Source organism: Alligator mississippiensis, chromosome 1, assembly GCF_030867095.1.
Source record: "Alligator mississippiensis isolate rAllMis1 chromosome 1, rAllMis1, whole genome shotgun sequence".
Taxonomy (NCBI): Eukaryota; Metazoa; Chordata; order Crocodylia; family Alligatoridae; genus Alligator; species Alligator mississippiensis.
This window is the reverse complement of record NC_081824.1, coordinates 45926230-45939848: the sequence shown is the minus strand read 5'-3', so window position 1 is coordinate 45939848 and position 13619 is coordinate 45926230. Positions and strand designations below refer to the sequence as shown.

Genomic DNA, 13619 nt, shown 5'->3' with positions numbered 1-13619 from the left:
AATCAGTTTTGTAACCGGACAGACATCCCAGAAATGCAGCCACATGCCTACAGTGGCTTAGGCTACAAGCCAGTGGGGCACTAACGCAGCCATTCCTTGCTTCCACAGCACTGAGCTGAGGGGGGTAAGTTCAGGCCCTGGTGCTCTGATTATCCCAGCAGGGAATTGGTAACACAGTGTTTATCACTCCTAACTCAGTGTTTATCACCCCATTAACAAATCAACAGAGGGACATTAACAGCTGCCTGTTGATTCAGCAGGGACCATAGCCAGCATGTGGTCTATTAGCTAATACATAGACACCTCCTCAGCAAGTCAGAGGGGTGGGCAGCATTCTTGCTTTGCAGGGAGTGGTGAGGGGGAGGGAGGGAACAGCCTGCAGTCTTGCTGGAGCTGCAGCCAGGAAGCAGAAGGGAGGGACCAGCCCTGCTGTGGAGCAGAGAGCCTCGTGCAGCCCAGAGAACATCCCAGGGTGCTGGGGGTGTCTGATTTATCTTAAACCAGCAATGGGTCTGGGACAGACATTGCATAAGTGCATAAATCGGTTTGATCGAAATCAGTTATGTCTGGTATGATATTCAACCAGGCTTATCTCAAACTGATTTCAGCCATTTTCAAAGTGGTTTATGTGCACTAAATATCTGTTCTGTCATAGGTTTAAACCAGTTTCTGATCACTTATACCCGTTTATGTGTAATGTCTGTCCCTAGCTAGGATGACCATGAGTCTGTGTACTCCTGCTATCTGTCACCAGGCAGATTAATGGAGCCTGCTGAGCATGCTAAGATATGTGCACAAGGGACCCTCCTGGCTGTACCGTGTCAACACTACAAGCTCTCAACTCTTTAGGGCCTCATCAATTGAATGTCTGTACATGTAGCTCTGGGTAATTTTTTTTTACCAGGAAAACAAATCTAGGAGAATTCTCCCAGTGTATTTAAATATATCTATACACCATCACTGTTCTGTGTTCTGTGGAACCATGCAGAATTTCACTTTTCCCTTACATATTTCTTGCATTTACTGTATACCTGTATTTCCAGTAGCTGCTTTGCATGGGGTGGGGAGGAGGTGTAGTATGCAAAAATTATGGGAAATATATTAAGCTCAGTTTTCAGTGCAAAATAAGGCATAAAGGATATGTGCCTATATTCTAGTTTCCGATATCAAAAGAGTATTTCACAATCATAAAAATTACTAGGTTTATAATAATAGATTTTTGAATAAACATCAACATATTTCAAAAAACCATCAGCATGATTAATACTGACTGATTGCAGAAATGATTGACTGGGTTCCTCAATGCTCAATTATTGGAGTTTGGGTCCTAAGAGAATAATGTTTTTATATGTTGCCTATAATATTTCAAAAGTAAGCATAAAACTATTAATTTCAAATATGGTGACTTTTTAAAAAACAAATGTGAGAAAGTCAGATCCAGAAAAAAAGCCTACAGAATTACATATTTCCATTTTTTTTTTCTTTTTTCAGGACAGAACTGTGGCGGTTTAGTACAGGGGCCAAATGGTACCATTGAAAGTCCTGGATTTCCTCATGGCTATCCAAATTATGCCAACTGTACATGGATCATTATTACAGGAGAACGTAACAGGATACAATTGTCATTTCACACATTTGCTCTTGAGGAAGATTTTGATATTTTGTCAATTTATGATGGACAGCCACAACAAGGCAATTTAAAAGTGAGGTAAAGTACTCTTTCTTTTCTTTTTTTAAAAGTTTACTGTATATAAGGACTTAACTTTCTGATATCATGTTTAGTGGGATTTTTCTTCCATTTCCAAGGAAATCAAAAAGCTATTGGCCAGGTAAACATTTTCAAAGCAATGTAACCACAGCTTGTGTAAAATCTGTAATAGTTTCAGGATTTTCCCAGAATATAAATATTCCTTTGTCCAGTAAATGGAATCCTGAACTGGATCCAATAAAAGGCTTAGGCACCTCATTATTGTGTGCTCTAATACCTAGCTTTTAAGTGTCTGGTGTCCAAAATAGATACCGAAACCTGGTGTGAAGCTCTTACACTCCCTGTGGACTTTGAAAGCTTAAGGCAATTCAGAATTGGATCCAAAACAGCAAGCATCGTGAGCAGGAAATGATCTCATGGCAGCACACTTAGTGTATAACTGCCAAGAAGAAGTCAAAGATGAAATGCTGAGGACAGGGGTCAGTCTTTGCTTCACATAGAGAGGTCCTATTCCATCTATGTGGTATATGCCTGAGTTCCTGAGAAACTGTTAATGCAAAAGGTGGGTAATTTCTGCTCCATATTACTTTTAAAATTTAATTTTAGACTAGGATAATGGTGGGTTACAGAAATAATATTGCAAGGACTTGAACAGAGCAGAATATGATCCCGTTTAGGCATCTAAATTCTAGTTAGATTCCTAACAGATTGAATACAATTTGGCCCACTCAGTCCTATTTTATGTACTAAGTACTTTATTGGATCTGGCTCTCAGTGCTTTCAGTTTAACTTTGTTATTAAAGTACATTAATATTTTGTACGGTTTTGCCATTTTCTTTTCAAACACAGGATTTGCTGAATACTGAAAAACAATGTTGTTGATTCAATATCTGCGTCCTTTATGTGTTGTGGCGTTGTGTTCTATTACTAAACAAATATAGAAAGGTGATGTATATGTTCTGAGATGTAGTAAGTCTCACTGTGTAGGCCCAGGAAGTGCTACCTGTGCAATGTGTGCATTTTTCAGTATGGCAAATGTTTGCTTTTGGTATCGGTTAGGTTATTACCTTGAAAGGGGATTCCTTTTGCATCAAATACTTTTGGTAATAATAGCTAAAGGGTGTGGCTGTTTTTCACTGAGGTCCATGTATCTCTTGGAAGAAGGTTCACTAGAGAGAGACTAGTCTAAGCACAAATATAGGCCCAAGAATAGCAGATATCAACTCCTGGAGTGTAATCCTGCCCATTTGAATCAATGGAAGTTTGGCCATTCACTTCAATAGAGTGAGGAGTTCACTGCTGTAGTGTAACATTGGCACAAATATTTCACTTATTCTGTCCTTAGAAAAGTCGTTTGACTTCTCTGTTCCTGAATTTTCCTAGCTATGCAATATGGATGACTCCGGTACATGAATTTACTGCATAGGTGCATTGAGTAACTTGCTTAGTGTCTTTAAAGAGTTTTGAAAGTGAACAATGAGATTTAAATAATATATCTCTGTTGGTATGTTTTATGTATTGTAACTTTTAGTTTGGCCTTTGCACTGAACACAGGGTACTACAGGTTTGTTACAATTACACATTTCATGGCAAATCATTCAGCAGATATCAGCAAATATTTTTAATATTAGCGTGAAACAGAAAATTGGTCTCTTTATTTGAGAATATATATATTGATGTTTTTGCGTAGATCTGTAGATGGAAAATACAATAGTAGACTTTGGATAATTAAAATTCATTAATCATCATACAGAAACTGGAGGCATTTTTCAATAATAGATATGAAAGTATATAACACTTGCAAATGATCCAATATTCACACCATTTTACATATTAAATCTAGTCTGCTACCTCATATTTGTTTGGTTGCCATAGCAAAACTGCATAGAATAGAAACAACACAATCATTTTGTACATTGATAGCAAGGTGTATTGCTTAATCCATTGATTAATGGACTATAGATAATTATAGATAGTGTGTAGTGGCAAAACCTATTTTATTATTAGCAACTTTTACAGTTCAGATAAAACTGATTAACCTAGGTTAATCTTATCTCACTATATAAAAGCAGCACTGATGTGTGTGGCCACAGCAACTTGGACTGAATAGACTTATATTTATGTACTATAGAGATGAATTCAGTACCATTAATACCAAGTACCTTAGCACATTTGCTACATCATCTCTAAATTAGGTGCTTGGAATCTGCCATTATCAAAATTAGAACATCTAGTACAATGGTCCAAAGTACTACATGTAATGGCATTGCTTTAGGGTTCTTTGTAGAATACTGTAATCTTCTTTGCATAAAGATAAGAAGTTGGAATGTTAATTCCATTGTTAAGTTATAAGTAAAACAGATTTCTCTGTTCTATACTGTTGAAGAAAACCCTTTTAGTTAAACATCAATATTTCATTATCAATTGATAAGAAAGCTTCAACACAACAAAATTTTAATTAAGCTGGGAAAAAACCCATAAATATATTATTTGTTTTCATTTTACATCTTTGAACAGTTGTTCATTTGTTATATGCAATTAAGTAACAGCACTTAAGGCAGTACTGGAATTCAAATGGATGGTGCTTTTGTGGAGGATTCATACAACCAGTCACCGGTGCATTAAGTCATCAGGAAAGTTTATTACTTATAGTTATCTTTCTATTGTTGATTTATTGCTACACTAAAGAAGAGTTGCTTTTGATTGAGTATCATAAATTAGGTACTAGCTGGAATATTTTTTAGTGTTTCTTCTCTTGCACAAACACTATATGGCAATAGTGAAAAGTAGCTTTTAAAATGGAAATTAGGGAAAAAATATCTAAAAGGACATGTAGAAATGGGATAAGTTTCAACTATGAAGAAAAGTCAACTGATAATATTCACCTACAAACTTGTACAACATGCAAATATTTTCTTGTTCATGAAGAAAGTAATTAGTCATTTTCAGGGTCAGGTCAATGAGAAGAGGGTAGTGTTACAGTTGCATCCCCTTTGATTCCTGTTCTACCCAAAATTTAAAACCAATTGCCTTGCAATTAAGGATGTGAATGGTTTAACTGATAAGCCCAGTGATAACTGGTTATAGCTTATGTTTTATGCGGGGCTCAATCTGGCAGGGAAAGTGGGGGAAAAGGAAGTCACATGGTGCTCAGCAGGAAGCAGCAGGTAGAAGGTTTGGTGGGAGAAAATGCGGAGGGGTGGGGACTAGTCAAAAATAAGCCTCACCTGTCTGTTGCAATATGTAGCTCGGCCTCCACTCCTCCCACCAGTACTGCTGCAGCCAGTCCCAGGCAACTGTGCAGCAGAAGCTGCAGTGGGCTAGGAAAGTCCCTCACCAGATGCTGCCACCCACAGCTTCATGTGGGCTCTGGTGATTGTCACTGCCCCCCCCCCCCCCCAAATGCTGCTACAGCCAGTCCCAACATGTGGGAGCCAGCCCACCTCCCTCTGGTCCTTTCCAGCACAGTTGGAGGTGGAAGCACAGTGAAGCCATAACTACTCTAGTTTGCCTGTCCCAATGGTTAACCACATTCTAGTCAGCAACTTCTCCCGAACCTGTATATCCTCTGTTGCAGTGTGAAAACATTGCTCCTAGTCCTATCCCCTACAGCCATAAAGAAATGTCTGTCTCCATTCTCTTTATGGTCATCCTTCAGTATTTGAAGACTTATCAAATCCCCCTTCAGTCTTCTCTTCTCCAGACTAAATAACTCTGGGCATTTATACATGTGATCTGGGAGAGGGGTAGGGGGTGGTGCTACTCTGGGATGCTCCAGGTGCTTTAATTAGAGCAGAGCATCTTGTGTATCAGTGTCCCGGTGCTTAAAAAATGGTGGCAGGGCATTTTAACAATAAGTCATTCAATGAGCTTCAGTTTAAGCGCCCCTGCCACCATTTTTAAGCACTGGGATGCTGGTACACGAGACCTTGGAGTCTGCTAGAGTATGGAGTCTGCTTTAGCAGTTGCCTGCTCCAACATGCTATAGTTACAGCGCATAGGAGCAGCCTCACTGCTCATATATAGGCACCCTCTTGTTCTTTCAGCCTTTCCTTGTAGGTCATGCTTGCCAGGCTTTTGTAGATAAAAATGCCATAGAAATTGTTCTTCCCTGGACTCTTTCCAACCTGTCCACCTCTTTCATGAACGGTGGGGCCCACAGCTAGATACAGTGCTCCAGGAAAAGCCTCACCAGTGCTGAATAGAGAGGAGGAATAATTTCCCTTGATTTTTCAAGACACTCCTATTAATTCAACCCAGACTTTTATGATGACAGTCTTTTTTTTGTTATTGGGAGGATTCAGGTATTCATGTAATTGAATATGCATTTCATTTGGTTCCTTTTTTTTCCCTTTTTTTTTTGCCTTCAGTCTCAGATATTTTCTTGATTTGTTTCTGTTCTTCACATTGCTCATTATGGCTTAATTTTGTAGACAGAAATACCACATAATTTAAGATTTAGGCTCTAGGTAATTATTAAGCCTTTTCTTTAATTTCATATACCCAGATTTGTGAGGTGAGGGGTGCAATGTGTTTCACAGTTGATTACTCTTAGAAATTGTTTTCCAGAGCACTTGCTATCTCTGTTGTCTTTAGGATGATGAGGTGAGTGACTTGTTCTCTCTCTCTGTCTCTGTCTCTCTCTCTCTGTCTCTCGTAAGCTAAACACAAGAAAAAACTTGCAAGTGGAAGAACTGTATGAAATTCAACATTTTTGCCACTCAGTTTTAATGGTTTTTAAATGTTTGGATTTTCTAGTACTTTATGTAGCATAGATAAAATTAAGAATTTACTACTATAGTTATATCAGATTTCCACAAAACTAGTCAATAATTACACCAAGTAATGTTGATGATAAGGACATGGCTAAATGTAATTGTAACAAGTCCCCATCCCAGGGGTTGTTGTGATGCTAGCCTGGCTCCCCTTCAGGCCCTCTCATCTTTATTTTCTTGCCATACCTTGATGTTAATAATTTATGATGAAAGGGAGGTTTCCCAAGCCTGGTCTTACTCTTAGAACCACAGGTGCTCATGGTCATTGCCTTAAGAGCTGATTTTGTGGGTTCTTGCCTCCCCAATATCTACTCCCATGCCCCACAGAGGATCTGCTAACACAACTCTGGAAGGCCCCAGGCATTGGAGTTTCCCTTGATGCACCACAGTCCCCCTGGCCACCAAACCATCCTGGTTGCCCCTAGGCACTAGACCTTCAAGTACCTAGTCCTTGAGTTCAAGCCCTCTCTCTGTGGGTCCTAAGCTTATCTCTTCCAAAGCCTGCTATTGGCCCCATACTCTGCCTCTCAATGGGCTCAGGCTCTCTCCCTCTGGGCCTAAGGATCTCTATTCTTCTTGCCCCGAGACTATGGGGTCACCCACTCCTGTTCCATGGCCTATCTGTTCCAAGGCCTGGCTTGTTCCCAGACTCAGTGCTCCTTACACCCATCCCAGATGCTAAAGTAGCAGCCCCAATGTAGCTCTACTGCCAGGACTTCCTTTTCCCTCTGCCTCCCACGGCTGGACTGCTTGACCAGCTCTGGCCCTGAGCTTATATGGTTCAGTTCCAACCCCCTTCTGGTCAGGTGTCTCCATAATAGGTCCCTGCCACACCTGCAGGCTTCTGCACAAGCATCTTTCCCTCTTAGTGAGAGACACGCCAAGCACCCTGTCACAGAAATGCAAATAGCTTCTTCCATTTCCATGTGCATGCTTTATTACTGTGTAATGCTAAATAAGAATCCTTATCTTGGGGAATGAAATTTTAGTAGGAGAAATGCCACTGCTACCACTGCTGGCCTCAACAAAAGTTTTTTTTTCGAAAGAAGGGAAGCAATAAACACTGCTGGACAAAGCTGATCAGTTATGATGGAAAGGGTTGATGGAGCCTCTCACGCTACCTGTTTAATTAAGTGTACAGCAGCCAGTTTCAGTTTCGCAGATTAAAGCAGCTTTCTTTCAAGTGCACAGGCTTGCTAGTTTTGTTGGCAAATACATGTACTAAGAAGATTTAAAACAAATTTTCTTAAATGTGAAATAACGTATGCAGTCCTTTTACTAAGAACAAAGTATTCTTACAAAAAATATAGATCATATTAATTACATGTCTGAAGTTGAGATTGGAGGATAATCAACTATGAATGAATATAATTACATTTCCCTAAAAACTCTGAAATATTGTTTGAACTGTAAAATTAATAATAATAAAAACATAAACCTCCTTTGCATTAAGGAAACTTAATTCCTTGGAAAGGAATTGCAATTATTTCTGGATAAATCAAAATGGTGTATGCAATTACAAAGCAGAATTTTTTATCAGTTGCTTAAAGCTTTTGTAAATGTGGATGTTGAGGTCAGCAAATGCTTGATTACCTTCCTATTGGATGTTTTATTCATTTATCAAAGCCTGCGCCATCCTATTTGATAATGCTGTACTGATGAAGGGTAAGGATCACAGTCTCATGCTCAGAGAAACTCCTGATTCAGTATGTGGCCTTTTAACTGAACTAAAAAAAAAATGCCTGTGGGACTGTGTCACTGAATTCTCTTATTTAAATTACTGTTTAATAACAGATAAAGTTAAAGCTATATTCTACTATTTGTTGTGGGTTTTTCTTACTGGTTGAGTGCATAATAGTCTGAGGCCCTGAACCTTGTTTGGGGCCGCTAGTTACTACTGTATCAGTCCAAATGTAAATAAAATACATCTGGAGGCAGATAAATCTACCCACAGATGGCAATGTGCAATTAAGTACTCTTCCAGTTTTTGCTCTCCATTGTTAATGCATCCTCATACTACTTTACAGGAAATCTGCAAGAGATCTACAAAAGGTAGATCTAATCAAAGATAGACCTAATTAAATTTCTCTTTTGCAGATCAAAACTTTGTTACTTGGAGCTAAGGTCAGACTTATTCTAAATAAATAGAATTTTTGCTTCATGGAGTCCCAGTTGCTATACCTCCTTGCTATACCTCCTTGAAATCATCTTTACAGAAGAATTTTCCCCTATATATGCACACATAACACAGCTCCTTTTCTTTTACAGTTCAAGTTATTATTCTGCACAGCAGAATCTTCTATTCACAGCTTCTTAAAATTGTAATATTACCATTGTGTCCTGTCTTAGGATGAATTGAGCAAATGTCTATGCTCAACACAAAAAAAAAATTCCCAAAATAATGTTTAGAAATTTAGATTCATAGAAGGGACCTCTGGAAGTTAACCAGTCCAAGCCTGTGCTCAGTGCAGGGTCACCCTTATCCAAACCATCCCATACAATTACTTACCTCATCTATTTCCTAAGGTATACAATTAATCATGTCACACACCTACCAGGAATTTTGCCCAGACACCAAAAGAAACTTAACCTGCCACAGCTAAAGCAGGGGGACAGTGGCATTCAGTGAACTGTTGTTGCAAGGGTTGCTAAAATACCCTTGAGAGATCCAAGGAAGAATGTTATTCCCCTGCTACAAAAGAAAGCAAAAAAGCAGTCTAATTAAGGGGTTAAATTCCTTCCTCATCCCGGGGCAAGACTCTCTAACATGGAACTTCCACATTTTAGTCCCAGCAAGCGGACTGGCATACTCCAGTCCAAATCCTTAGCCTTGACTGCAAGCAAACATCAAATACTTCTGAACAAGGCCACAACAAACCAAAACAAAAAAATCCTGATGGCTATAGCAACAGGAGGGGGAAAAAAATCTTTCTTGGTATCATGTAGCAATGAGCAAAGCCCAGAAGCATGGGAAAACCAAACTCCTTCCATTCTGCTAATATCTTTGCTACGTATGAATATATTCTACATCAGCTGAAGTTAATCCATCTACTCCTTTGTGTGTGCCACCAATGACAAAGCTGTATGCAGTATGCACTTTATATCTGCATACTTTCTAGAAGCACTTGGGGTTTTGGTATGTTTGTTTTGTTTTTGGTTGATGGCACATCTCTATAATCTACTGGCTGGTGTGATTGGTTCATATGACTCTTTCTCATTGTGACCTTCCTTAATGTTTAACCTGGAGCAATATAAATGACAGCACTATTTTGTTGTTTTCCTTTATAGTGCTTCTGGAGTATTATTAGTATGAGACATTGAAGAAGTAAGTTTGGTTATGACTCCATAAAATCTTTATTTCTGTAGTTATGCAAAAGGCTTAGCACATCCTAACGCATCATGCTGTTTCCTGAATATAGAGTGAAATCTGACCGGAGTGATGGCCCATGGGTATAATGAAAATTGGTTGCATTATCAAGGTGGCAGTGACACAGTGAAACAGAATTGTACTGTGTTTACAGAAGCTTTCTTGTGACCTGTTGGAAAAGTTGGTTGCCTAGTAGGAGTGTCCTTTGCTACGGGTTATGCTTCATGAACAATTATTTCATATCAGTTTACAAGGGAACTTTGATTTTAGTCATCAAATACACATTTGCTTCCATTGTGCCTCGATATTGTCTTGGGTGACACCTGGTGGATTGGCAGCACTACAGAGAAGCATTGGGAATCTTACTAGATCACAGAGTCAATATGAGTTTGCAGTGTGATGCAGCTGCACAAAAGCCAAATGAGGTTTTGGGATGCATCAATAGAAGCACTAGGTGTAAGACACAGGAGGTGATAGAGCCTCTACTCGGAGCAGGTTAGGTTTCATCTAGAGTATTGTGTGCAGTTTGGGGCTCCACGAGAATGTGAAGTTAGATAGGGCCCAGAGGCAGGCAACACATAAGATAAAGAGCTTGGATGGCAAATCATATGAGGAGAGGTTGAAGAAACTAAGCATATTCAGTTTGTGGAAAAGGGATGGATTATCTTAATCCCCAAAATCGCAAAGAACCAGATACTATAATCTTTGTCCATGATGAACTTCTTTCATTGGGTGTTTGATATAAGGAAAGTCTGCAGCCATGGACCTGAATGTCCTTCTGTGAACTCTTTCAGTAATGGAGGAGTTACAGGTTAAGTGATTAACGGTGATTAATGATCCTTGTAAGTCAGTATTTTATATATGTATACTAATGACACACAAATGCTAGTGTGCTAAAATCCTTGTTGTATTTTTGTCATTTTTTTAAACTTAAGATCTTTTCTATTCTGGGGCAATTGTTACACTGTGCTACGAATACACATCAAAAATAAATGAAAATGTAGTTCATGTTTGCTATTCCACTCTGTTTAAATAGTAATGGATACTAAGGTGTGGAGAAGGCTGCACAGTAGCATTGGCCCCTTATATTGTAGAAGAGTATTGTTAGTGCAAAAGAAATGACAAAGTGTAGAAAATGTCAGCATGCATCCCCAATAGCAGATACTGTGTAGCATTGTTACGTCAACTTACTGTTGTTACACTGACCTAAAAAGAATTCTGCACTTCAGCTCTGAAAGAAGACAGGCACATTCAGTATTGTGGGTCAAAGATGAACTGGTTTATTTGGATACTAAGCTAATTAATATATAAGTAAATAGCTAGGTTTCTTTCAATGTCAGCTAGGGTTGGACTGTTGATGTAGTGATAGTCCAGGAGATGAGAAGGAAAGGGATTTTTGAGAAGGAAAGGGATTTTTTTTGCTAATACTTTTTATTGGACCAACTGTATAGTGTTATTTCCAAAGTGTTGATTCTGATGTGTGTGTATGTGATTTAACCTTAACAAATAATTTATATAACTAATAATACAAGGTAATAATTCAAAAACAATATTTAAAGCAGCGTGTATGTACAGAGTCATGTACTGATTTATTTATAAAGTACAGACAGTTGAGCGGCAGACTATGATTTTATGGGCCTTGGTGTCAATCTTAAAATTTAAGATGAGCTTGAGTCTTCTTTTGCTATAAGACACTGCTCCTCTTCAGGTTTTAAAAAGGCTAACAAAGGTGACAGGACATGTATCTCACATATTTTCTTTCAGATACATCATGAGGGCCTGTGGCATAGAGACTGAAACAGAAACTGGATCTCCTATTAAAAAAGTACTTTTGCCATATACAGTGTATGTCAATAACAGAAAAGCTAATAAAACTAATATTGTCTTTGATTAGAAATAGATATTATGGATGCTTATTTTACTGGGTTTTGTTTATTTATTTCCTTAATATTTCACCAGTGCCCAGAAGCATTTGTCCTGATGAGGGCCTTAGTTTGAAGGGCACTGTAGAAACATATACAACTTGAAGGTAGTTTTTGACCCAGAGGTTAAAATCATCAGTAAATGTCATTTAAATTCCAAATACTATGCATCTGCTGTCTGTATTATGAGGGTTTTAGCAAACTTTATGCATGCAATACATCTTTCAATGAATACAAATAATAAAACTACAAATATTCTACCTTTTATGTAAGAGTAGCTTTATATTCCTAAATTATTTATTTGAGTCTGCCCAACCGCTATAAAGGCGTGAAATCTCCTTCTAAGATCCTCCTGATCATAGCAATAAGAATAGCTATCAAGTAAGATTTTAACTCCAAAAGACATATAAAACACATTATGTTGAAGTAATGTATTTAATGGCAACCTGCAGATGGATCAATAATGATACACAGAACATTTAAATATGACAGAATCTCCTATGAAGACAGATAATTTTGTAGTGATAAACGGAAATAATCGGATTTGCAGACACTGTCATTGAATAAGAAAATTCTTACTCTGATACAGGCAGTAGAAGAATGCCTTGCATATTTGCACATATTTAGAGTCATTATAAATGAGTTGAACAACTGGCAAATTGATTAGCATATTTTCCATTTGATTCTGGGAGGTTCTGAGATTTCAATAAAAGTTGTAATCATTCACTTCCAAGAGATCCCAATTCCTGTGGTATCCAGCCCCAATAATTTATGTTGACTCTTGGCCTGAGATTTTCCACAAGCAAGGTATTTTAGATACAATTATCTTTGTACCAGTTTGCTAATATTTGTTTGATTGTAAAATATATTCTATAATAACCCTGCTATCAGGTATGGAATTTGGACTCAGTCCTCAAGAGAATACTTGTTTATAACCTTAATGGTCTTTGAGATCATTTTGCCATTACTATTTGCCAATTAGTTGATTACCTCTTACACAGCTAATAAAATGTAATCTGTTCTCATACATATACCTGTGCCTGTGTATATGTGCATGTGCATTCATCCATGTTCTACTTAAAACCTTAGAGCTTAAGTAGAATTTAAGTAATGCATAGGGCTTATCACAGCCTTCTTAACTGATGAATTGCACTTGATATGCATAAGTAACTTGCCCATTCCTTAGTAGATTATGGAAGTCACATGAGTTATAGTTGTGATTTTGAAAGATTTCTGAGTCCATAATATTTCAATATTCTGGTAACAGGATTAAGGAAATTTTTCATAGTAACATTTGAGTTTATTTTTCCACAAGTTTTTTTTTTTTTTTTTTTTCCCCTTGGAGGACCATTTCTAAACTGAGAAGAAAGTCCAGGAATTGGAGTTGTTCCAGTATTTACACAATTTGAAACAAATATGAGAAGAACTTAAAGAATTTATAAGTTGTTAATATTATTTTGACAATAACAATAACACATGGATGGGACATTCAAATGCCACTAAGGAAGGCAAATACAATACACACAATTGCAGAAATTAATAATTGTTGAACCTACATGCACACTTTGAAAATATTCCTTATTGTTATTCAGTGATACAATTGTGTACCTGAAATAAGTTGGAATAAAATAGCAGACTAAATAATGAGTACATTTTAGTTATGTTTCCTTATCCCAGTAATACATCCCAGGATACATTTGAGAGAGAGCCCATCCAAAGTGATCTTTACCTCACGGATGGATGAGTCAGAGAAACTGCAGAATCACAGTTGGTGCTGTGAGGCCTCTGTATATTCTGTATTGCTATAAGAGAGATTCACATTTAGCTGTGAGTGGACCCATGTGGAA

The 13619-nt window shown here is 37.9% G+C and overlaps 1 protein-coding gene across 1 annotated transcript in view; it reads left to right on the top strand.

Annotated features, from left to right (window-relative positions):
* CSMD1 (CUB and Sushi multiple domains 1) overlaps positions 1-13619 on the top strand; it is a 2292800-nt gene that overhangs the window by 361735 nt on the left and 1917446 nt on the right. Inside the window, exon 2 of the mRNA XM_019488443.2 lies at positions 1492-1708. Coding sequence (XP_019343988.2) covers positions 1492-1708 — 217 coding nt within the window. The remainder of the gene's footprint in view (positions 1-1491; positions 1709-13619) is intronic.